Below are 26,795 nucleotides of genomic sequence, written 5' to 3' on the forward strand. Positions count from 1 at the left end.
AAAAATGAAACTTTTTTGACAAGACAGTATAGGATCTGGCATTGCTCAGTTATATACTGAGGAATATCTACAGTCTTAAAGAAAGAAAACGGATATGGAAAAAGCAAAAGTTCCAAAGTTTATACTTAGTATTCACCATAATGCAGAGGGCTGGGCAAATAAATGGTAGGCACTCAATGGTACCCACTGGTAGTTTAAAATAGTAAGTGGAGAGATGAAGGAAACACCAAAGTACCAAAATTTCATCATATTAAAAATGTTATGCCTAGGGACTTCCTGGCAGTGGTTAAGATTTTGCCTTCCAATGCAGGAGGTACGGGTTCGATCCCTGGTCGGGGAACTAAGATCCCACATGCCTCGCCAAAAAAAACAAAACATAAAAAAAAAAAAAAACAGAAGCAATATTGTAACAAATTCAATAAAGACTTAAAAAAAAAAAAACGGTCCACATCAAAAAAATCTTTACCAAAAAAAAGGAATTTCCTTCTTAAAAAAAAAATGTTATGCCTTAAATTACGTAAAGGCAAGAATTCCAATTCTGGGTATGGCAGAGCAGGTTATATGTGGGGTAATCTGATCTTTTCTGAAAGCTCTAAGAAATTGAGGTTCTCAATAGGATATATAGAGACGCCATTTCAACTCATTTATTCATTCTTTCAGCAAATATTTGTTGAGCACTTACATACAACAGGCACTTTATCAGTAATTTTAAAAGATTTCCCATTATTTTGCTAAGGTATTAGTTTTTATTTTCAGGTTACTTTATAAGTGAAATACCATTTAATTTTGCCATATACTTTCATGTCAGTAAAAATCTTTGAGGTATCAAGTCTGTGAATAAAATGTGTCCACATATCCAAACAAGGTAGAAATTGCTGTTTTAGTAGTAGATAGTAGATACATTACTAGATAGTAATATAAGATGTTAACAATAGGGGAAACTGGGTAAGGGATATATGAGAACTATCTGTACTATCTTTGCAAGCTTTCTGTCAATGTGAAACTATTCCAAAATTAGAGTTTATTTAAATAAAACAGATACTGTCTGGAGCTCCATCAATACTAACTGGTAAGAAAATTCAGCTGACCAGTGTTACTGGTTTTGAAGTATTTACTTGGCACTTAGCACAAGTCACTTCTTCTACAAGGCTGCAAATAATTGAAATGATTTTTCAAATTTCCCCCATTTCCAATTTGTTCGTGCAAACTATGGTTAAAATCTCCATGGAAGGCAGCATCTTGGGTGGGGGTGGGGGGTGGGAGACCCACGAAGGCTGTGAGAGGAAAGGACAGAGGTGCTACACCACAGATTTCATTGGCCCATGGGTACTCTATGCCATGAACTGCAATTCTATGAGGTGGACGCCTGCCTCCTTTTAATCTGATGGCTACTGTTGCTTACAGCACCCAACAAATCCACCTGTAGGGCAAGCGCTCCTGCGCTAAAGGCATAGATACTAAACCCAGGAAAACTTTACTTCTTATCAATAATTTATCAGGAATTCAGAGCCCTGGTCTCTCTTACCTGATGGACTGGTCACTTAAGGACTAGCCACATTCATAACCTGCCATTTGTAATATGCCTTCCATGGTCAGGGAGAGCATCCTAAAAAACTTGAAATCACCCCATAACACCATTTGTTTACCAACTCCAAAAGCCACGTTTCCACTTTGGTAAAAAATCCAACAGAATCCCTCAAATGAACATTTTAAATTTAAAAGGTAACATTCCTTTGCTCATGCCCGAGAGGTTAGAACACAGGCTTGTGTCCTGATTGGCTCCTGGAAAGATTCTTTTATATTTCATAGCCAGTGACCATTTGCTCATCACCCTTAGCGGTATGTTATTTTTATTTTGCAGGCTCATTTGAAACATCTTATTTTAAATTATAAGAGAATTCAAATATCTTTAAAACAACAGAATATAACAGATAATCATTACCCATGACACAGATATAACTGATATAATTTTCTATATTAAAAATATAATTTAAAGCCCAGTCCTCAACCCTTTCTCATCTCTTCCTCCCTAGAACTAACCACTATTCTAAAATCCACACATACTTGTCTTTATACTTTGACTACATGTGTTAATATACATACAGTATTGTTTTATATATTTTTAATTCTTATAAAATTGGAATCACACATGTATCATTTTACAACTTAGTTTCCTCACTCAGCGGTATGTTTTGAGGTTTATCATGGTGTCAGATATAAATCCCATTCAGTCATTTTACGTTTGTATACTGTTCTGCTATCTGAATGAACACGACTTACTTGTCTGTCAGGCTACTATGGACATCATCATTGCTTCCAACTTTTCCTATTATAGATATTACTGTGATAAACACCCTTGTCTTAGGCCTTCTTGCACTTATGTGTGAGTTTCTTTGGGACATTTTCCTAGAACTGAAATTATTCCTTTTGATTCTCGATAGACAGTTATTGATTTGTTCCTACCAGCATGGTAAAAGCATTTGTATTTTCCCTATTCATCTCTGGTATTTGGTACTAACAGACAATAATGTCTGCCAATACATTGGGTGTGAAGTTGACATCATTATTGTTTTATGCTCCCTGGTCATATGAGTCTTACCTCCTGTGGATTACTTCTGCATAATCATTGACTATTTTTTATTGGGTTGGTTATAATTTCTAGTGTTCTTTTATACACTGGATACTAGTCTTCTAACCATTTTATGTACTGCAATTATTATCTCTCAGTAGATTGTCTTTAAACTTTATATATGGTATCTTTTGTTGACTATGACTTTAATGTTTTAATGCAGTCAAATTTATCAATCTTTTCCTGTTTGGGCTTCTGCTTTTAGGGCCTTTTTGTGTGTGTGTGTGGTACGCGGGCCTCTCACTGTTGTGGCCTCTCCCGTTGCAGAGCACAGGCTCTGGACGCGCAGGCTCAGCGGCCACGGCTCACGGGCCTAGCCGCTCTGCGGCATGTGGGATCTTCCCGGACTGGGGCACGAACCCGTGTCCCCTGCATCGGCAGGTGGACTCTCAACCACTGCGCCACCAGGGAAGCCCTGAGATCTCAAAAATATAATGTATACATAATAATTTATTTTTATTTAGCCTGTTCAAGGTTCTCTGTACTTCTTGAAATTGAGAATTCATATTATTCTTCAATTCTGGAAAATTCTCAGCCTTTCTTTTCCTCCATTCTCTCTATTCTCTCCTTCTACAACTCCTACCAGAATTGTGTTTGACCATCTCATTATAGCCACTGGGTCCTTAAAATCTCTTTCCTCTTTTCCATCTCTTTATAGCTCTGTGTTGGATTGTGGGTAATTTTCTAACATATTTTAGCGAACTAATTCTCTCTTCAAGCTGTATCAAGTGTGCTACTTGACCAGAGCAATCTTAATCTCAATGACTTAAAAAACATTATTGAAGTTCCTTATGGTTCTTTTTCAAATCTAACCTTTTTTCTCAAAGTATTTTATTCTCTCATTATGATTTCAAATCCATCTATCACTAACCATTTAAAACATATTATTGTATGTTTCAAACTGCTGCACTGTCTCACTATCCCAGTATATTAATTCCTCTCAATTTTAGTGATGAGGACTCTTCTGGTGGAATGTTGCTTTGTGTTATTGATTGACTGACTGATTCATACTAACTCAGGGTTATCAGACTTTTTTTTTTTTAAACTATATTGTGGGAATTCCTATGACCTGATCGGTAGAACTGACCGCACCCCCTTATGCAGATTTGTGTTTGCTTCTTCCAGGTACCTCAAGGAGATAAAGACAGAGGCTGATTTACATGTTAATTTCTTAACTTGAATTGCTCCACAATGCAAGTAGTATAGATTTGGACTCTAAACCTGTTTGAGATATAGGGTGGTTCTGATTTCTCATGGGAGACCTTCTTTTCCCACCCGCAGTCAGAATAAGTAGGTCCTAGGCCTTTCTCTGGGTTAGAGATTTTCTTGTTGGCCCTTCTCCCTTTCTCTTCAAGGGCCCTGTCCATTCTGGAGTAACCACTCCAATGCATGGACTCTCATGAGCCCTTATGAACTCTAAGCCCCGGGACATCTGATTCTTTCCCTTCTCCACTTCTCCTGGAATTTCTCTTAAAAAAAAAAAAAACAAAAATACTACGATCAGTATAAACTTAAAACAAAGTATAACTTAATAAGCATACATATTGAACCTCTGAGCATAAATGGAATTTTCAAAGTTAATAATAAATTTAAAGTAGAAAATGACGATTCTATCAAAAGCCTGGTTCTGTTATATTGCTAACTATATTTACTTTTTTAAAAACTGTTGCTTTTTTTCAACCATGTATCTTTTCTTTGAGTTTGGCCTGTTTGGAAAAGAACAGGAGGTGAGAAAGAATGTCATCAATTCTCCTAAAGGGTAGGACTGTGTTACTGTCATTTTTATGTCCCTTAATTCACAAAGTAAACATTTTACTTTAAAATTCAAAACACTGAGCTTTAAGTAACTAAGCATTGTCTCTGGCTTGCGCAACCTAGCAGCATAGTCAAGAGGTAAAGACCATGACAGCTTCACTATCCTTTTCCCATTCAGGGGCAATGACCCCGTGGCTATAATAATTCTGTGACAGTGAGAAACTACATCTATCACTTATAACCTGCCAACATTGGGACAGTGTCATACGTACTCTAGAGGATATATTTCTTTCTTCTCTAAAGCATTCCAACATGAAGTAGTAAAACAACAATTCTAAGCGTAAGCAAACATCCATCACTTTTAGAGACAAAACCGAATGGCAGATCAGGTTAATCTCAGAGGCTGCCTCTTTCTCTTAGCATATTGTCTAAAATGTTAACATGACCCGTAATGCACTTGGGACTCAGCCAGCCCTGCCTACCTCCCAGGCCTCACCTCTGTCCTTCTCCTCTCCTCCTCCCACTATGCAGTGGCCTTATTCCAGTTTCTGACTCCTCATGTTTTCTCCCCCCACAAGAGGAAAGTCTACTTTCTCTGCCAAGAGTGCTCCTGACACCCAGCCCTGAGCTCTGTTATCTCCAATCCACGCTGCTGGTCTCAGGTCAAGTGCTGTTTCTTTAGAGAAGCTCTCTGAACTTCAGAGAACTACAGTTCAAGCCAGCCTCCTTTATTATAGATAATCATGGAAACGAGTTCCTTCCTTTAGTTGCTGTAATTAGCCTCTCATCAGTTAATTAGTTGATTAATGTATGTCTCCTCCTCTAGACCAGAAGCTCTATGAGAATAGAGACCACGTCTATTTTCACTCACCGATGAACCCTAGCTGCCCGTTCAAGAAATTTTTACCGAATGGATGTATAGATGAATTCACATTAGAAAAAATAAATAAATAAGAGAATTTCATTTAGTCTTCGATTGCCAAGATTAACAATTTGTGGTTTATAAAGTAGAGTTGGAAAGAAATTGAGAACCCATCAATCTAGCAGCTGTGGACCAGAGATCTGTTAGGAATGACAGGAACAGGGCTTGGTTGGGCTTAACGAGAGTAGAGAAGGTTTGAAACACGCATGAGAACTGGAGTCAAACAGCATACTGGCATATTAAACCTCAATGAACAACCCACATAACACATTCAATAAAACTGTGAGGTAGACCACCAAGCATCAGGCTGGGCAGAGGCGCCTGGCTCTAGTCCCAGCTCTGCTAGAATGAGAACTCGGCTGATTAACATCTTCTGACATTAATTCCCTAATCTGAAACACAGGGTTAGGAGAGACATTTTCTAAGGTTTCTCAGCCTAAGATTTCAGGACTTTGGAGCACGTTCTCAAATGCATGCTGCTTGCAGATGTTAATACCATGTATACCATGTAAGTCCCTTGTCCTGTAAAGAAATAAATCTTGGATTGAGAAAAATACCTCTAGAGTAAGAAACAAGATTGGCATCCTGGCCAGAAGAGCAAAGTAATACACTTGGAAGGCAGAGTTGACACATGGCCCAACTACATGTTCCGTTACAAAATTTTTTTTACTGACTTACTAGGATAACCAATACCAGAAATAAACATCATTTACTCCAGGCCTGAAAACTCTTTCCTCCTTTTCATCCTAGTACTGCCTCCCCTGAGTTTCTGGTCGCTCGCTCACAGCTGGACGCCTTGCATGTTCTGTATCTGTGATCATCCACCTTCCAGGATTTCTCTATGGGCGCCTTCTTAAATATTGAAGTTATAAATGCTCAGAAAATGTTGAAAAGAACAAAAGATGATTCAGACATACTAAATTATACCTAATGACAAGGAAATTAACGAGGTAATTATAGACAAACTTTTTTTTTTTTTTTAAGAGCAATTATGTCATGTAGGTTGACACTTGGTAAGGAGTGGGCAAAAAAAGATCATTCAATACAGGTTAAGCCGTAATGCTGCTTTATGAATTTTTAGAAAAATAATAAATGAAGAATGTATCCATTTCCCTGTGTTTCCTTTTTATCATTTCCTTTTATGGACACCTGGAAGCTTAAGAGATTAGTCAGTCCTCATTTTTTATCATATCCTAATTTGTTACTTCACTTAACCTATATAGGAAGGGGGAAATGGAAGGCAGTTTTGCCTTTTCATATTTAAAAAATTTTAGAAATTCACCTCTGTAAAATTATCCAGTGCGATCTGGGATCATAAGCACCACACCCTTCAGACTGCATTTTGTAACTTCTTTTGTCTCTAAGTCTGCGTTAATATTCTTGATACTAAAGAAAAATTCAGCCAAAGGTCCGGATGTAAAATATCTCCTAAATTTCATCTAAAATGGAAGTCTTGGCAATGGATTCAAACATATACATGCAATTTTGAAAAGTGCAATCACGCTTTCAGCAACTCTAAGACCAAATGCAATTTATTAAAGAAATAATAAAATGAAATAAAACTTCCTAAAATGTTTTCTGGAGACAATTTTACATAATCTGATAAAAGCCCTTCTAGGCTCCAAAAAGGCACATGAAATGAGCATTAATTAGATATTTAATTAGTATTAGATTTTAAACTGTGACAATTGTATTCTCACTTCTAGCTGAATGACTAGCACAAAAGAGGTCTCAATAAATGTTTTTAATAGATTAAATGGTTATTTTCACTGTCACAATAGTTTTTGATTAATCAGATTTATAATTCTGTAAATTGTGCTTTTCCGTGCTCTATGTATTCATTATATAGAGACTCTTGCTTAATTTACACCTGCGTCTTATATTTGTCACTTTGTATTATATTTGTCTATGCTGATTTTGATCTCTTATACCAGTTGTAGTTCGACTTTCAAACTGCTCTTGTATAGAGAACAAACTTGTAGTTACCAGTGGGGAGAAGTTAGGGGGAAGGAATAGGGGATTAACAACCTATTAGGTATAAAATAAGCTACAAGGATATATTGTACAACATGGGGAATATAGCCAATATTTTATAATATCTATAAATGGAGTATAACCTTTAAAAATTGTGAATCGCTATATTGTACATCTGCAATTTATATGATATGGTACAGCAACTATACTTCAATTTTAAAAAACTTAAAAAATAAAAAAATTTTAATAAAATGAAAATTAAAAAAAATTTTTTTAACTGCTCTTGATCTTGGTCTAACATTACATAGAATAAAGTAAATACAGTCAGTACTTAGCGTAGAGAAGATAAGAAGCACAGATTCAAGAAAAAAGATTCATGTTACAAAAGAGGGGGAAAAAAAGGTAAAATGTCGCTAGAAATTAAAACTAGATTCCTCTAGGCCAGACCTGCAAAAATTATTTGAAGACTTAAGTCCCTCCATCTGCTCTAAAAAAAATCATTCTAATGAAGTGCCATAAATTATCAATAACTCATCATTCAAGATTAAGTGAAATCTTAATAAATAAAAAAATCTTATTGGGTTATGATCTTTATATAGTTTTCAATATACTCTACTGAATTTGGAGGGTTCACAGCCAAAATTGGTCTGAGAAGCTAATCTTAAAGTTATTAAGCAAATCTCTTTAGCAATGTCATGAATTAGGATAGAAAGCACTCAGGTATTTTTCCTTTTTTACTTATTTACTCTCTTTAAATACCGTTAAGAAAGTTTCTTTTACACGTACAGCTTCAAGAGTTTCACCACAGGGCCCTAATCCTTTAAGACATATTTCCTTAGCTCTATCTAACACTGTTTGTGGGATTTAGAAGTCTTCTCCTATGGCCAGAGAGATGCTCCACTGGCGTTTAACCTTGTTTTACACATTTCTAGAAAACCTTATCTGGTTCCTCTAATCCTCCATGATTTCTGCTCTAGGAAGACAACAGAAGTGCAGGCTCTCTTCATTCCTGTGTATTAGGTATTCCATAAAAAGCTGACGAGGACCCACACCTGAATGGTCTAACCTTTGCTGCTGTCCCACTGGACCCTGGATTGTGAGAGGCTAACAGGCAGGCTCTTTCAAATGTAGCTTACTGGATGGCTCTTGTGCCTTTTCCATTTCAATCTCTAACCTATGAGAAAGCACTTTAAGACCTACAGGAAAATGTACCCATTTGGATGTTTAGAATGAAAACAAAACAATATTCTTTCTTCTCCACAGGGACCATCAGGAGGCTGAATGTTGATATTCTCACACCAAATGATCTGACATTTAAAAATACATTTGCAGTACAGGGTTAACGTAAGAAGAAAGGCCCCTATCCTTTCAAATGGTCTCTGATTTCATTATGAAATCAACCGAAAAAAAAAAAAGACCCTAAAAAATAGGGCTGTTGGATTTTTTTCCTAAGAAATGTGGGTACAGCACATTTTCTTTTGCCTTTTCCAATTTGCCTTTGAGCGCCTGATCCAGGAAACTGTATCTGATTACATATCAGAGAGAATAATAAACCTAAATTGATGACTGACATTTCTAACAGATGAACAGTAATATTTCACTGCTGAAATCCTGGACAGTTTTCTAAGGGCTCTTTTGACAAGTGGGCATCATAAATAGCCAGCAGATTGAGGGTTTAATTATGAAATCAGAAGGCTTGATTCACGACCCTCTTTTCAGAGTCCAACAACACCTCTTCATTCGCAGACACGATGTCTTAGAGATGCAATCACAAGCACTTACCTTATTTATTTCCCAGTCTTCCTCCAACTTTTCCACTGCAGCTGAGTCCTCAGTGGACTCCTGTACATCAGAAGTGACCTGCTCCTCTCTGCCTGGCAGAGGAAACTTTTCTCTCTTTTCTGTTGAGCATTTTGATTTGAGAATGCTGTTGAGACAATTTTCCATCTCCTGCTTAGCAGATTCAAGTCTGTTTTCCAAATCTTTTTGTTTACACTTAAGTGATTTTATATCATCTTTAATAATCTTCTGTCCCACTGAAGATGTATTTTGCTTGATGGATTTCGCTAAAGCTAAAATCTTCTCTAATGTGCCATCTTGTAAACGGAGACTGTTCTCTAGTTCCTGTGAGTGGAGAAAAGATTGTCACAGAAGTATCACTGTTCAATTGTCACAAGAGTTAATTGACTTTTGTAAATCATAGCATGTTCTGCTTCACTAGTGGAAAGTATAAAAAACTTATCAACCCGTATCACAAACAAGGAACTTTGGGCAAAATTTAAACCAATGTAGCAGCCCAGATCAAATTCTCTAACAGATTTTATAAGATGCTAGAAATGTATAAGAAGTAACAAAGAAAATTTTCACAACCAGTTCCTGGAACATAGGAAATGGTCAACACATATTTGTTGAGTACATATTTTGTTCAAGATACTATATAATATACAAGTAATACTAAAATCAAACACAATCAAAACACTAAATAATAAGTGCCTACTTTGTGCAAGGCCCTAAAAAGAATAAAAGAATCATTTAGAGTGTGCCTGCATGAATCTAGTGCTAATATTTAAAATTCAGAGCAAAGTTTAACTCAATCTATCGAATGTAATATCTTAAATATATTAGAAACTCAATCAATATTTACTAAATGCATGAATGGATGAGGCTAATTTGAGACCTCTATACGCAAAAGGAATTTGATAAACTATAGCAGCTACTGATGTGACTACTGAAAGAGAATAAGCCTTAAAGTTACTAGGTGAACTATATAGTATTTATTAGTCACTGTTCTAATGGACTATACAATAAATATTCATTCATTCATCTAACAAACAGCAAGTATTATGATAGGTTTTGAAATTACATAGATGAGTAAAACACAGTCCCTTCACAATCCTATAGTCTAGCGAGAAAGACAAAGAAATAAACAAATAATTGTAACAGAATATGGAAAGATGTATGCTAACAAATATGTACAGGTCATCGAAACATTTTAGCTGGAAGAAGGGAGTTCCAGATTGCATTTTGATAGACCCGAGGTGGCCATGGGATAGGTGCACCAGAAAGGGTGATACTGCAGGCAGGGAGCCCATTCAGATGTCTAATGCAGGGATCTGTGAGATGAGGGTCTGCTCTAATACAGCAGTAATGGGGGTAACAGTGGAGGGACAAATTGTTGAGATAATCCAGAGATGAAAGAGACAGCACTTGATGTCTGTCTAGATTGGGGAGTCTGGGAAAGGATATCCAGGTTTCTGACCCGGCAGCCTAGAGAGATGGTATAGATACCCACAGAGTCAGAGAAGAAGAAGCAGGCTCATTGGTAGGGAACTGGGGTATGGAGAAAGGGAAGGAGATGATGAGTTATTTTCTGGACATGCTGAACCACAAATAACTATGAGACACCCAAGGAGAGATGTCTAGTGGGGTCAGAAGACCCAAGTTGCAGACCCACTCTGTCATTTAACCTGGGTGACCTTGTAAGTTCCTCGCCTCTCTGGAACTCAGCTCATCATGTATAAAATGAGGAGTCTTGGGACTTCCCTGGTGGTGCAGTGGTTAAGATTTCACGCTCCCAATGCAGGGGGCTGGAGTTCGATCCCTAGTCAGGGAACTAGATCCCACATGCATGCCACAACTAAGAGTTTGCATGCCACAACTAAGGAGCCCGTGAGCCGCAACTAAGGAGCCCATGAGCCACAACTAAGGAGCCCACCTGCCGCAACTAAGACCCAGTGCAACCAAATAAATAAATAAATATTTTTAAAAAGATGTGTTTTAAAAAAAATGAGGAGTCTGAACTTGACAGCTTCTGAGATTCCTTCTAGCTATAGCAGAAGGCTATATTTTAATTTTTCAACAGGAGCCTGAGCTCCTCAGAGTGAGGCTCGTGTCTTGCACTTTTCTCAGTATCCAAGGCACCCAAACAGTGCCTTGGACATGATGAGCCCTCAACATTTGTCAAATTATCACTGTTAAAAGGGAGGTAGCCTTGTCACAATGTCAAGCTGTTCTGGAGGGGAAATCTTGCTTGATTCCCAGGTTCCTAAAAAGAAGAGATAAGAAATTCCCAAGCTCATGCCAGCAGTGCTGCCCTGAGACTTGCCCCACGCAATCTCCAGTCAAATAACTGTGAAAGAAGCAGCTAAGAAAATGCTTTACTCTGTTTTCTTCTAGAGGACACCAGTTGGGCCTGTTTATGTTGGCTGTGCAAACAGTGAGCATCCAAGGAATGTGTTTCGAGAATGTGGGTAAAGAGCTGCAATCCTTACTGTATAAGGAGAGGGGTTGTTGAAGTGAGGCTGAGAATTTTAAAAGCCCTACATCTGCAGAGACCTCTAAGGTAGTCCATGAGTATGAAAATTAATAAGGTGAAAATTATACAACTCCCATCCACCCATGATGAAGAATGCAAAATTGAATCATTTCTCCCTAGGTCTTATTGCATTCGTTATATCCTTTGAATACCCAGTATCTCCTGGAATCACTGTGCTGTCTCTTAAACAAAGATCTCCAGGAGCTATAGACTGCTCATGGGTGGAATTGTCTCTAAGGGTCCAGAGCACAGAGTACTGTTCAACTCAAATTATAAATGGATTTGCTCACTAAAGAAGAACATTTCCACTTTTTATGACTGGTCAGGACTTTATCCAATAGTCATCTGAATAGCATTTTCAGCATTTGAATTTTTTCTTTTTTTATTTCTTTTCTTTCACCATTTGAATTTTTGATCAAAGACCCTGATTTGTCAAGTTGTAATTAATATTGATTTTTTTAAAATGTCTATCATGTCTGGACATTGTTTAATACCTTCAGTTTCTGCATTTTTTCCTCAACTGCTATTTGATCCACAGGCTTATCAGAAAAACCGACATATTCCTTGGAGATAGAGTCCAATGCAGTATTTAGGTCTGTGATGCAAACCTGGTACGAGTCGTGTTCTTGAACATGACCTTCCAATTTTTGCACAGAATCCTAAAAATAAAACATTGATAATGCATGCATTAGGTCCCTGAATTATCCCACTCAGAAAATAATTAAATGGTTCATAAACATTTGTTTTATGAGGTTTCATCTTGAAAAAGGAATATGGCCATAAATCATCCAGAGTTCTTAAGTAAAGTTTTTAGTGTTGAGATATTTGTTTCCCCCATGTTTCTTTGCCTTCATTTCACTCCCGAAAACAATCTGTCAAGAGGTTTACAAAATGAAATGACTACAAATTATATCATCAAATCACAAACACCCATAACAAAGCAGTTCCCTTAATTATCCTTCTTACTACAAGCAAGTACCCACTCTTGGAAATGAGACTATGTGAAATCAACCTAACCTCAGATTCCTTTCATAAGACTCAAACTCCAAAACTGTGGGTTAGGAAAAAGTAATCCTAACTCAAGAGCAAGACCACCTTCAGGTTCTCTCCCTGGAATAAGAAAATAAGGTGACCACACCTGATCAGAAAAGAACAGCAATTATTAAACTAAATAACTCACAGCCAAGTGGGTATAAGCAAGATTATACCCACACAACTCCTGCTATCTCTATAAGCAAGATTTCTTATCCAGGAAAGATATATTGAATCTGGCTTTCAGTATGCAAAGATTTATAAACAATTCTCTTAAGAGAATAATATGCCTCATGACAAGATGACATTTTACCTCTTAATTCTTTTCTTGCAGATCATGTGGAAAGACTCAAGGGAGAAACCTGATAAGGTTTATACAGAATAATGGATATAACTATTATAATAGATGATAGATGGATGGATATGTGAATGGATGGACGGATGAATGCAAGCATGGATGAATGGATGGATAGATGGATGCTGCATGGACAACTTTGACACTGTTACCTACATAAAGATGCCTAAACATATCTTAATCCTTCCAACCCCTTATGAGGGGAACTTTGATGAGAGGAAACAACACTATTATCAAATAATACACACTGGATTTCTCTAGCAAAACTGACCAAATTGATTGCTCCATCTTGAGTAGTTAGTATTTGTATCTAAAACTGATAAATTTTAAAAACTTTTGATTTACCAAAAGAACAAAACAACGGTCCTATATACAAATATTACATAATTATGCATAATTAAGACAAGCATTTAAAATTTTATTTTGACCATTTCACCTGTAGCTGTTGAAGAAGACTTTCATGTAGATGCTTTATTTCCAGCCACGGCTCTTCACTAAAGTTGGGATTTTTAGTGCACTCTAAGAGGTAATTTCCTTGAGATTTTAACTCCTCTAGTAAGGATGTCAAATCTTGTGCTTTCTGGAGGAATTTCTTGTAAATTTTTAATTGAGCTTTCTTCTCCTGCAAACCATGTTGCAGAGCAAAGCCCACTTCTTGTTTCTTTTTTAGTTCTGTGAGCATTAATCTCAGATCCTCCTTACTTTGCAAATACTTCTCGCCTTCTAGTAGAAGCTTTTCTTGATGGCTAAATTTAACAAAGTATTTTACAAATGAAATGATACATCAAAATCTTATAATACAACATGCATTATTATAAAAAGCATTAAAATAACACTACTGTACATTACTCCCAGGGACTTCTTTGGCATTATAACATTCTAAATAGCCCTAAGTTTAGCTCAGAAATCAAGATTAAAATTAGTTGTAGTATTACTTTAAAAAAGTATTGTTTTGGGCTTCCCTGGTGGCGCAGTGCTTGAGAGTCCGCCTGCCAATGCAGGGGACGCGGGTTCGTGCCCCGGTCCGGGAAGATCCCACATGCCGCGGAGCGGCTGGGCCCGTGAGCCATGGCCGCTGAGCCTGCGCATCCAGAGCCTGTGCTCCGCAACGGGAGAGGCCACAACCGTGAGAGGCCCGCGTACCGCAAAAAAAAAAAAAAAAAAAAAGTATTGTTTTTTTGTCACATAATTTGATCTGAGAAAAAATAGTTAATAATTTAGATTTCAAACTATTTCAGTTTTTATTGTTTAAATATAATTATAATATTCCATGTTTTTCTTTTTCATATAAGTAAAATAAATAAGCATTCAGTATATTGGCCAACTAACTAGTTTATGTTTTCTACAGCTTAAATTTGTTTTGATCTGTTTTTCTTAGAAAAATATAAAATTTACATTTCCACCAAATATTAAATGTATCATTTAAGACACGATATGAATTAAGAATTTTCACCAGAATTATGCCCATTACATTCAGACAACGTTTATCCATGTTTACACATTTAAGAATCTCTTAGCATATATATTTAAAAGCATGAATTATCCTGCAGTAATACCAGGAAGATACTCAGGTTGTCTGGGGAAAGGGGGTTTTGGTACAGAAGGGGAGTGTTGAAGGTGGAACGAGGCAGACAATGTTAATTTGTTACCAAGGGCCCCACGGGTTGATGCACCAGCCAAAGTAAACGCTGCCGCCGAGTTATGACAGCATGTTTCATATCTGGTGCAGAGGACTATTCTTCTTTGCTTCTGTCTCAACATTGTGATTGCCCCTGATATTACTTACTTTCTCTCCAGCAGATATATTATATCCACATCCAGAAGGCAGACAAAACATACTTGTTATGGCTTCACTGTGCAATGAAAAACCATGAAAGTGGTGAAGGCATGCCCTTTACCTTAGATATGTGTTGGCTAAGTGGAGTGTGTTGTCCCACTGGTTTCTGATATCAGTAAGGGTCTTTGGAACCATCGGAGCCTTGCTGCTCTCAGCCTGACTCACGACGGTCTGTATTTTAGCGTCCCCTTCAGGCTTTAGTAAAATGATTTCCTAAATCAAATAAAAAAGATCTTAAAATCTCATTCATACCATACAGGGATATTTCATATGATATGTTTTTATTTATAAACATTATTCAGAGATTCTAACTGCAGAGTAGATTTCAAAATTACCCTTTCATTTTTATATATTCCCCGAATACAAAGACATCCTTCACGTTGTATAGAACTGGTTCTCAGTAAGCATTTGTCACATTGATCTGATGGCATTCCTACTCTTCTCTTGATTCTCAATTGCCCTCAAAGAAATTATATGCCAAAAAATCCGTGGCAAATCCTCCTTCCAATCTGTACCATTATTTATAAATAAAGAGTTAGGGTAACAACCTGAACAAGACACTTCTATACACCCAAGATTGGGTTTATGGCTTCCCATAGGAAAATGCAGAGTGCCTCAAACCAACTGCTGTTTCTCCACCACAACGTAATTAATTCTCATTCCCTGCAATTTTATTTTCCTCTTTTGCTCCAAACAATCAAGTTCCTCCCTTCTTGGAAACACTACTCCAGATTCACCTTCCCTGGAAAACCTTTCAGATATAATCCCAAATGATCCTGATTACTTCACTATGCCAAACTAACCCTTACGGCTTGACCGCACCATCCTCTGCACTCGGTATCTGATAAACTAAGAACCACACAACCCACTCAGTATCTAATAACCTTCAGGAACCACACACATCCACTCTGAAGATGAGCTCCTCTCCAGCCCTCACCTTGACATTGCCAATGCCTCTGATGTACTGACATACATTCTTTTAACATCCTAGCAAATTTCCACCTGCTGCAGCTCTAATTTATACTTTTAATTTCATTTCTCCTGCACTCAGTGAAGACGGACAATAACTGGACATTGCTCCCACAAAGAGAGGATATACTTTCTCCCTTCTATATGCATTAAAATAATTTTAGGTGCATCATAGCCCTTCTCTTTTGCAAGCTTGGTCATCTGAATTCCTTCAACCAATCTGCAGTGATCCTATTTTCCATTAAAAAACAAATCTTTGCAGTTTTCCTCTAAATCTTTTCAAAATTAGAGTTCACTCTGACCTCTGAAATTTAGTTTCCACAGTTATACCTTTATTTTTTGGATTCTTTCCTCAAGTGGCATTTTGCCTTCAGATGAATTCAAAACCATCAGGGACTCTTTAATCCCTGTTATCCAACGAATGACATCATGTGCAAGATCATTAAAGCTCTGGTCCTTGGCAGGAGGTAACTTATCCTCTTCGTCAATTTCACATAATTGTCCCAATAATGTCTGGTATCTATTGATCAAATGTGTTGATTCTGTTACTATTTCTTCTTCCTCAGTAATCCCATATTCCTTCACAGAGTTGTTCAACTGGGCCATAGATTCAAATTGTTCCCTGTAAATTCCAAATATCATTGAAAGTTTATAGGAGCCACGACACCATTTGAGAAACCATATTCCCCAGAAGTACATTTCATGCAAGATCAGCTATACCTCTTTCTAGCTAGAGCTTGGCCAAATAGCTCAGTTTTCTCTCTTGTTCCTTCCATTTCTTTCCATTTCTCTTCTTGATTAGTCAACCACTTACTCAGGTTTCTGTGGTCATTCTGGAGACTAAAACAATATCACACACATTGGAATATAAAATCAGCAAAAAGTGTTTATCTGAAGAGAAGGTTGGCACAAATCTTGTGAGCCAACCAGGTTTTTTACTACATCTTTTTGGTTTCTTTTTTGGCTTCTTTTGAGAAAATTTAATTTGTAACATTAAAATCTGAATAATAATAACACGTATTATAGTGGAATTCTAATGAGCCATACATATACATCATAAAGAACAGGAAACAAACAAACAAACAGAAAACATTTTTGGACTCTCCCCTGAACCTTGGCCATAATTTGAGGAACTCTCCAAAATTCTATATCCCAGAGTCAAACTTGGGTTTGAAACTACATATTTTATTTTTGAAATTTGTGTGTACGTGTATCCCACTGCTAGCTGTACTGAGGCAGAGTACGTATGAAGATATCATTAGCAAACATGCTATTAGACATCACCTTTATTTCCTACCTCAGTAGCTGCTGCAAGCACTCATCAAGCTCCTTTGCTCGTGCCTGGCATATGGACTCCATTTTTTCTAATTCAATTTCTTGACTTACGATCCAACTGTTAAGCTTCTTAACAGGTGCTTTGGGCAGATGCTTTTTCACATGATTCAGTACAGTTCCCACCTGCTGTATTTCACTGCCTCTTCCTTCAAGAGTCAAGAAATCCTTAAGAAAGACAAAAAGTCAATTATATCCTATGGGCAAGTCTAAGTATGGTCCCTGCCACCCCAGTGACACTTTCCCAAGATGGTACATAGACATGCCATCTTCATAACATCCTATATAAAAGAAGTTGCTATGGAGAGGTGGCTAAGTGCAATAGCAAATGATCAAAAGACAATTTATATCGGTTCTAGAATGTGTGTGTACATTTGCATCTGACTTTCTGGGAATCACATCAAGCAAAATGATGCCACCATGTGGGTCAGTGGGAGTTAGACCAGGAAAGCCACATTTTCCTATCCTGGCTCTGCTCAGCTTCTCCCAAATACTTGCTCCTTTCTGGCAATCAATATGTAAAACTAAATAGCCTATTCTCTATTTAACTTTGTCCAAATCAGAATTGTATGTCAATGTTTGTGTTTCAAGGTTTGAGCATCAATTGTTGAGACCCATGCAATGTGCAAAGTTTAAAAAAAAAGTTGGAACTATAATTTAAAAGCAGAGAAGAAAGGTGATTTTGTCAATAAAGAATAGTATCATCAAAGCAAGGAATTAAACTGGGAACATTTAATGCCACTGATAAGTCTGAGAGCATAAGTTATCACCAAAGCCTAAAGTACTTGATAATCTACCATAAAGTGATCAAGAATTAAAGGCGCCATATGCATTTGAAATGCCCACATTATTGCCTCTTATTTCAGGCTATCTTCCCCCACCCACTCCCATCAGCAGTGTATTGAAGTTCAACTACAATTTTTAAAAGAAATATGGCTGGGAAAAAAACTTTTTAAAAAGTCAAGCAATCTCTTATAGAAAGTAAAGGGGTTTCAAAGTCCAGATTAGGTAAAGCCTTTTTTTTAAATCAAATATGATTTTAACACAACTGAATTCACCAGCAAACATTAAGTTAAACAGCATCTTAGAATAGTTGTGAAAACAGAACCTTTTTAAGTCACTTACACCCTTACCCAGTAAACACAGAGTGTTAAAAATATTGGGTTGGCCAAAAAGTTAGTTCGGGTTTTCCGTAGATGTCACGGAAAATCCCGAACGAACTTTTTGGCCAACCAGTATTTGGGGAAAGGCCAGGTTTTTTGGAAATACTATCTCTATGTAGGGAAATACTAAGTCAAAATAATTATTGTCCTAGCTACTTATATATAGTTCTATCTCCAGCATTTTAATTTTGATAAATTTTGATTGAAATTTAAACGCGTCTTCTTACAGAAAGCTTTTGTAGTTTTTGTTCCACGCTCTTTTTTGTTTCTGATGGTTCAAAACACTCCTTAAGGTTCACTTTAACGTTGCCAAACCAGTCATTAAAGTTCTTGCACTGATCTGCAGGAAGAAAACAAAAGAAGCTATATTCATTCGAGGAATACGTCACAAACCTTGTTAAAGTAAAATATTTTGAAACTTGCTTCCCATGCCGTGGGTACGAGTCACTGTAAAGTGATAATAAACTAAAATCTAATTTTGAGGGTTAATGGAGCCGATGTGGTAACTGTGGCATATTTTCTACACCAAACCTCCTTTCCAAGCATACAGGACACCCAGAGACACCTGCAGGGGCAGCCTGCTCACAGGCATGACCCCAGACTCTGACAACAAGGAGCAGGTCAAACACGAGGACCCTCGTGACTCTCCTTCACGAGAAAAAGATCTGGTGCTTCAACAAAAGAGATGTTATTTACGATAGGTGTAGATCAGTGAGTGTTTGCTCCTAAAAGATTTATCTGAATATTATCTCCTTAAATAGAGTGTGTGCAACCATCTCTAAGTGAAGCTTAGATTAATTAGCCTTTGTGTTCACAGTACTTATTCATACCTCAAGATTCCCAGAGGCACAGTAAGAGAAACATTGCACTCACCATTCAGTAACTTAGAGAAGTGATCTTGCAAAACACTTTTTTTGGTATTAAATAAATCACTGACACTTTCATATTGCTTTTTTAATTCAGAGAGTTCAGGAGTCAGACAACCTATTTGATTCTCAAGTAATATCATACTGTGTTTCTGCTGCAGAATTTGCTGTTGAATCTCCTAAATATATAAACAAATAGACAACAGTGAAGTCTTAAAAATGGGCTCAATCTACACAAAACATATTAGGTATCCATTGTTTCTATGAAAATCTAGATGATTTTTTATTGGGTAGACCTGCTTTCTCTTAGCTAGTAAATGTATAATGCAATGCAATTTAACATCAAATAATGACCACAAAGCAATTCAAAGGTGAAACAGTTAAATATACACAAATTGTTTTTCTGAGTTTTTCCCCCAGACTTATGTTATTTTTATAATAATTATTAACCTCAAGAGGACAAGACCATCAGAAACAAGTGTGAAAATAAATCTGAACCACAGAAGAGAAGTAGCTGGGAAGTACCTCTAGTTTAGTAAAGATCTCCAAGCTGTCAGAAGGAGACAGGGCATTTAAGAGGGACTCAGTCATTCCAATCTGGGTCTTAGCCTGGTCGAGATCCTCCCTTAACTCAGCTGTGCTGCCACCGAGTGCACTGCAGTAGGATTCTCCTGTTAAACGCATTTTCACATGTTCTATCTTGTTCAAAATAGAGGACTCCATGACCTGAAATCATGAAACATATGACGTACTGTAATGGACGTGATTTAACTAGATTATAAGACACCTGCACTGCTGAAGAATGAGTGGAAACTTTGTTTCATTTCAACGTGAAATAACTTCTCTCTTTCTGATTCTTCCTTGTTCAACATCACTGATACAATTCAAACATTGCCTTTAAAGAAAAACAGTAACTTGAAAAAAACTGAAATTGACATTCTTATTTTTTTCTAAGACACTAGGTGAATCTTCCCCTTAAAACAAGTTTTATTTAGCATACCAGTTGAGGTGCTATCTCATGGTGCTTATTGGAAAACCTATTAAAACATATAGAAAAAAGTGAAATAGCCAGCATTTATTAAGTGTTTATTACGTACACAACATCATGGTAAGCACTTTATATACAAAAGACAGGCTTAAGAAGGATAAGTAACTTGCCCAAGATCACAAAGTTGGCTGGCAGCAGACCCAGGCCCTCCCCCATAAGGTCTGACTCCAGAGCTTATATTCAGGCACTTTGCACTTTGATTTAAATAAAAGTCTAACAAATCTCTTCACACAATAGAAAATCACACTTGGGGCAATCTCCCTGTTACTCCATCTAGCAACTAATAAACTTGGAATTTCTTGAGCCATGTTCTCCTTCCTAGGCCCAAGACACTTATGAGGAAACCCTTGTTACTTTACACGAAGCAAGGTAACATCTCCCCCTCTGCACAAGAGGCCTGTGAAATAAATGAGATGAGAATAAGAGAATGCAAAAAATTATTCATTCTAAAATGGGAGAAATATAATAAACTATGCTGGCTATTAAAATTTTGGTTGGACATGACTAAAGATGAATCAAGTAATGATCCTAATTTTATTTTAGGTTTAAGTTTTAGAATTCTGGCTATGAGCATTACTTTAGAGGATATAGAGCATCTTTAATTGCAACTTTAAAATAAAAATTTTCTTACCTGTAATTCAAGAGGTATTTCACTGCTTTGAAGCAGGAACTGTATCTTAGCCACTCTTTTAGAAAATTCTGAAGGTTTTTGTTCATGAACTTGTAACTCTTCCTAAAACACACAATGTTAATGGAAAATATCTTTTTATTTTATACCTTATTTTCTGGTACCCCTGATTGCTATTGAAAATATATAGAAACTGAAAGAACCTTTAAATTTCCCCTAATCACTTGATTTTTGATACAGTCCTGGGAGTTGCAAAACTAAGTGTCTTCATGGGTCAGGCATATGTTATAACTGAGTGAAACACTCTAGCAATAAAACGAGAGGGGCCAGGCTTGCGCCACAGCAGAATGCAGTGCCTACCTAAAGGCATGACATCTCAATAGCTCTGTACATATAAACATACACATAAACATATAAAGCCAACACACACACACACACACACACACACCCCATGTTGGCAGAATTTGGCCCACATGGTAGCCGTTATAATCCTTAACTTCAAATTTTTAAATAACCTGTATCTCAAGACAAAATTAAGGGATACTTAGTGACAATTCATTTCACTTAGAAAATCAAAATCTTACTTCACAACTGTCAATTAATATACCCAGGAAACTCATAAATCTCCACACATTTTGAAAGTCTTTTTCCAAAAGTATAAAAATGGATATGTGAATTTAAAAGTGAATAAAGTGACCAAAATTAGAGGAAAAAAATAAGACTTGAGACATTAGACGTGACATACTGCAAAGCCATCATACACGCATGATACATTTTTATATTACACTGAACCACATATAACTGCCAGACTTAACTATTTTTTGACATACGAAGATTGTAATTTTATATGGTCCAAACTAATAATATGCAAACAACCAGCAATAGAAAGAATTCTTTTTAGAGTTAAAAGAGATAACTTTAAAAATATTTTAACTTTAAAAATTTTTTTTATTATTTTTTTCTTTTCCATTATGGTTTATTACAGGATACAGAATATAGCTCCCTGTGCTATACAATACGACCTTGTTGTTTATCCATTCTATATATAACAATTTATATCTGCTAGTCCCAAACTCCCAATCTATCCCTCCCCCGCCCCCTCTCCCTCTTGGCAACCACAAGTCTGTTCTCTATGTTTGTGAGTCTGTTTCTGGTTTGTAGATAAGTTCATTTGTGTCATATTTTAGATTCCACATATCAGTGATATCACATGGTATTTGTTTTTCTCTTTCTGACTTACTTCACTTAGTATGATTATCTCTAGGTCCATCCATGTAGCTGCAAATGGTATTATTTCATTACAAGAGATAAGTTTAATTCTTTCTAAATGGCAAAACCTGAGATCACTGTTTTAAAAAAACAGCCTCTTTTGAAGCTCTATAAAGATTTTGATATTCAGCCTTGTGTTTTTACTTTACTTGAATCTTTTTACTTTACTTGAAGTATAGTTGATTTACAGTGCTATGTTAGTTTCAGGTATACAGCACAGATTAATAATACCTGCGAACATCTTCCTGGATACCACAAAGAAAACAATGGAATTCAGGTCTCACTCAAGGAATAATGAAAGAAATAAAAGATTTCTTTGTGATTTCTCTACCCCTCTTCAAGAAAGCAGACTTGATATTAAAATGTCAACTGTCTACAAAAAGAACAAATATTCTATTTCTGCTTAATTAACCTTCAGCTTTTGTCTTTCCTCTTCAGTCAGTTGATGTAATTCCATTTTTTGAAGGATCTTTTCAGTCCACTCATCAATCCCATTTTTTAAGTTAAAAAGCTTGTCCCATAAAGCTAGAGCTCGACCAAGATTTTCATAGTAGTCTTCTGTCTTCTCATTTATCTACCATAATTAAAAAATAAAAATAACATATTTAGTGGTGACAAGCATAAGAACCATTGTTTCAGTCAAACACAACTTTAAAATAAAATTTTAGATTACCTCTACTTGCTAAATAATTTGCTTTATTCATCAACAAAAAATTCTCTTTAACATACCATGTAGTTCTTTCTTCTACAAAAAAAAAAACTTAGCTGGTTTGCTGCAGTTTATATGCAATTGAAAGCAATAGTTTTCCTATTTTCTAAACCACAATAATAAAAAATGCTTTTAAAAACCCAGAGCAGGGACTTCCCTGGTGGTGCAGTGGTTAAGAATCCGCCTGCCAATGCAGGGGACACAGGTTCGATCCCTGGTCCAGGAAGATCCCACATGCAGAGGAGTAACTAAGCCCGTGCGCCACAACTACTGAGCCTGTGCTCTAGAGCCTGAGAGCCACAACTACTGAGCCCGTGTGCCACAACTACTGAAGCCTGAATGCCCTAGAACCCGCATACTGCAACTACTGAGCCCACGCGCTACAACTACTGAAGCCTGCATGCCTAGAGCCCATGCTCCGCAACAAGAGAAGCCACTGCAGTGAGAAGCCCACACACTGCAATGAAGAGTAGCCTCTGCTCGCCGCAACTAGAGAAAGCCCATGCACAGCAACGAAGACCCAATGCAGACAAAAAAAAAAATTTTTTTAAATTTTAAATATCAAAAACCCAGATCAAAATATAGCACAAGTTCTTAATTTATAATTCATAAAAATATCATTACTACTCAACCAAAAATTATTTTTAAAATATTAAATAAATATAATGTTGAACATCAACTGGCTGCATGGATGGATAATACATTAATTAGTTTATTTCAAATAAGTTGAGTATGCACTTGTATATCTAAAAGAGTACAGACTCATTTGTTAGTAAAATAGTACCTAACTCTGGGCGTAAAGCTAAATCCCAAGTCACAAACTTTATATTATTTGAACATTTTTTATAATGAGCACTTTTGAATTTTGTAATTAGATAAAAACATTAAAGATACAAAAGAAAAGATCAATTTAATTGTTATTAAATAGAATTTCTAGTCAATTAAATTATCACTTACATCAAGCCACCTATCCACAATAATATTAGCCTCTTTCTCAAAAGGAGGCTCTTCAAAGTTTCTCATTTTATTTAGATGAAATTGTAGATTTTTGCAGATCTGGTTAATCTTGTCTACAACTTCTAAATGTTCATTAAATTCTTCTTTAACAACTTCAATCTGTAAAAATGATATGAAACATGTTTTGATATATTGATACAAATATAAGACTTACTGTCCCACTTTCTCAATGAAAAGTTTTTAGAATTCTAAACATCTGGTTTATTAATAATCCTACACCCAAATTCCTTGTCCCACTCTGCATGATGAAATATTTATAATGATCTAAAACCATCTTTCTAGTGCATGTGAAATAATATTCTACCAAAAAAAAGCACCTCTATTCAATCGTATAAAAAAGCGACAGTTCCTAGACTCCTCAAATAGGAATCATCTTTGTCATTTTGAAGAACCTAAGTGCTCATCTGAATAAAATAGACAAAACTCTAAAACATCTTTAATGTGACTTCTAGTTTAATCTTTCATGATTCTAACTTCCATGTCATTTCTAACATGGAAGGTGAAACACTATTTAACCAAAAGGCCAATGAACTTAAACTACAAAATAAAATGTGTGTCGAGTAATGCAATCTTAATGTTTCCACTCAATTTACTAATCTTATACAAGCATTTTTAATGATTGTATAAAATTTGAAAATAGTGATTTCTCATAAATAAAAAACTAAAAATTATATACCCACAGGGGACTTCCATTTCTGGGAATATGCAGTAGGCATAATTTTCCCATTAAGCACAACTAAAAACCCTGGACATCATATACAAAACAGACTTAAGAAGACTGAAAAGTGAGGAGTTCAAGGAAGGAGAATGGCTGGGAGCATCAGCTCCTGAAGACAGCCTGATGGTGAGCTCCCTGAATTTTTTTTTTCCCTTGGGTATCCCAGACTGTGTGCTGGAGAAGTCAGAAGCTGGTAAGATCCACAGACACAGACCAGGAAAAGTCTCTTCTCTTCAGCCCAAGAACCAGGAATAGGACAACCTACCAAGACAGAAAACTTTTAGGAAATAATCACTCACTGGAGCAAAATACCATAGGAAACACTGTAGCCCAACGCCCACCTGTGCCAGCAAAGGTCAAGTGTAGAGCCTAGACAGCCACCATCTCCAGGCTGTAACAGGAGCCCCACTCTCCCCCAACCAGGGAAAAGAAGGCTGAGTAGAGCTGGGACTTTCATTCCTGCTGGGCAGTAACAAGTGCACGCGCGCACGCACACACACACGCGCGCGCACACACACACACACACACACACATCCATGATGTCAGGGGAGGCTACCTAGGGAGCTGTAATGAGGAGCCAGGGAGGTGTCAGTAGAGACCTTGTGGGGAAGCAGAATGCCCACCCCCAACCAGCAGTAACAAGGAGCCCTCTGTCTCAGGTGTCCTTATTTTCAGACAACATGATTATCTATGTCAGAGAGCCCAAGGAATCTACAAAAACACCCCTAGAACTGATATGTGGGTTCAGAAAGGTCACAGGATACAAGATAAACATAAAAATCGATATCACTTCTCCATATTAACAATGAATACGTGGACACAAATTTTTAATATTATACCATTCACAATTACTCAAAAAATTGAATACTTAAGTGTAAATCTAACAAAACATGCACAGGAACTATACGCTGAAAACTATAAAATACTGATTAAACAAATCAAAGAAGATCTAAATAAATGCAGAGACATACTAAGTTCATGGATCAGAAGACAACATAGTAAAAATGTCAATTCTCCCAAAACTGATGTACAGGTTTAATGCAATTATTATCAAACCCAGCAATACTTTTGTAGATATAGACAGGATTATTCTAAAATTTATATGGAATAATAAAGGAACTATAATAGCTAAAGTATTTGAAAAAAGAAGAATAAAGTGGGAAGAATCAGTCTACTTGATTTTAAAACATCATATAGGTACAGTAATAAAGATTACATCAACTGGCAGAGGGACAGACACACAGATCAATAGATGAAAGTGAACCCAGACAAATACACCCAACTGAGTTCTGACAAAGATGAAAAAGCAGTTCAAAGGAGGAATGGGAGCCTTTTCAACTTATGGTGCAGGAGCAACTGGACATCTATAGATAAAAACGTAAACCTTGATCCAAGTCTCACACCTTATACAAAAACTAATTCTAAATGGATGATGGACTTAAATGTAAACCATAACACTATAAAACTTTGAGGAAAAAAATAGGAGAAAATCTACAGGATCTTGTGCTAGGCAAAGAGTTCTTAGACTTTGACACCAAAAGCACAATCCATGAAAGGAAAAATTGATAAACTGGATTTTACCAAAATTTAAATCTTTTGCTCTGCAAAAGACCCATTAAGGAGATGAAAAACAAGCTACAGTTTGGGAGAAAGTATTTGCAAACCACATATCTGACAAATGACTACTGTGTAGAATATATTAAAAACTCTCAAAACTCGACAGTAAAATAAAAAACCAAACAATCTACTTAGAAAATGAGCACAAAATATGAAGAGATATTTCAGCAAAGATGACATACAGATGGCAAATAAGCACAAAAAAAGATGATCAATACCATTAGCAATTAGGAAAATGCCAATGAAAACCACAAAGTGATACCACTATATATCTATCAGAATGACTAAAATAAAAAGTAGAGGCAGTATCTAATGCTGGCAAGGATGTACAGAAACTGGATCACTCACACATTACTGGTGAGAATGTAAAATGGTACAGCAACTCTGGAAAACAGTTTGAAAGTTTCTTTAAAAATGAAATACATAATTAACATACAACCCACCAACTGTACTCCAGAGCAATTAACCCTGAGAAATAAAAACTTATGTTCACAAAGAAGCCTATACAAACGTTTATAGCAACTTTATGCGTAAGAGCCAAAAACTAGAAACTACCCAGATGTTCTTCGGAGGTAACAGTTAAACAAGCTGTGGTACATCCATATCATGGAATCCTACTCAGCAAGAAAAGGGAACAAAC

The 26,795-nt window shown here is 36.5% G+C and overlaps 1 protein-coding gene across 1 annotated transcript in view; it reads right to left on the reverse strand.

Moving 5' to 3' along the window:
* Nucleotides 1-26,795, reverse strand: part of SYNE2 (spectrin repeat containing nuclear envelope protein 2) — a 307,891-nt gene that overhangs the window by 152,755 nt on the left and 128,341 nt on the right. The window contains exons 33-45 of the mRNA XM_067733714.1: nucleotides 23,761-23,919; nucleotides 22,507-22,668; nucleotides 20,829-20,930; nucleotides 19,675-19,875; nucleotides 19,157-19,328; nucleotides 18,511-18,623; nucleotides 17,086-17,288; nucleotides 16,509-16,628; nucleotides 16,119-16,410; nucleotides 14,881-15,032; nucleotides 13,419-13,728; nucleotides 12,090-12,254; nucleotides 9,063-9,404 (exon numbers count right to left, since the gene is read on the reverse strand). Coding sequence (XP_067589815.1) covers nucleotides 9,063-9,404; nucleotides 12,090-12,254; nucleotides 13,419-13,728; nucleotides 14,881-15,032; nucleotides 16,119-16,410; nucleotides 16,509-16,628; nucleotides 17,086-17,288; nucleotides 18,511-18,623; nucleotides 19,157-19,328; nucleotides 19,675-19,875; nucleotides 20,829-20,930; nucleotides 22,507-22,668; nucleotides 23,761-23,919 — 2,493 coding nt within the window. The remainder of the gene's footprint in view (nucleotides 1-9,062; nucleotides 9,405-12,089; nucleotides 12,255-13,418; nucleotides 13,729-14,880; nucleotides 15,033-16,118; nucleotides 16,411-16,508; nucleotides 16,629-17,085; nucleotides 17,289-18,510; nucleotides 18,624-19,156; nucleotides 19,329-19,674; nucleotides 19,876-20,828; nucleotides 20,931-22,506; nucleotides 22,669-23,760; nucleotides 23,920-26,795) is intronic.

Source organism: Pseudorca crassidens, chromosome 1 (genome assembly GCF_039906515.1).
Source record: "Pseudorca crassidens isolate mPseCra1 chromosome 1, mPseCra1.hap1, whole genome shotgun sequence".
Classification (NCBI taxonomy): Eukaryota; Metazoa; Chordata; class Mammalia; order Artiodactyla; family Delphinidae; genus Pseudorca; species Pseudorca crassidens.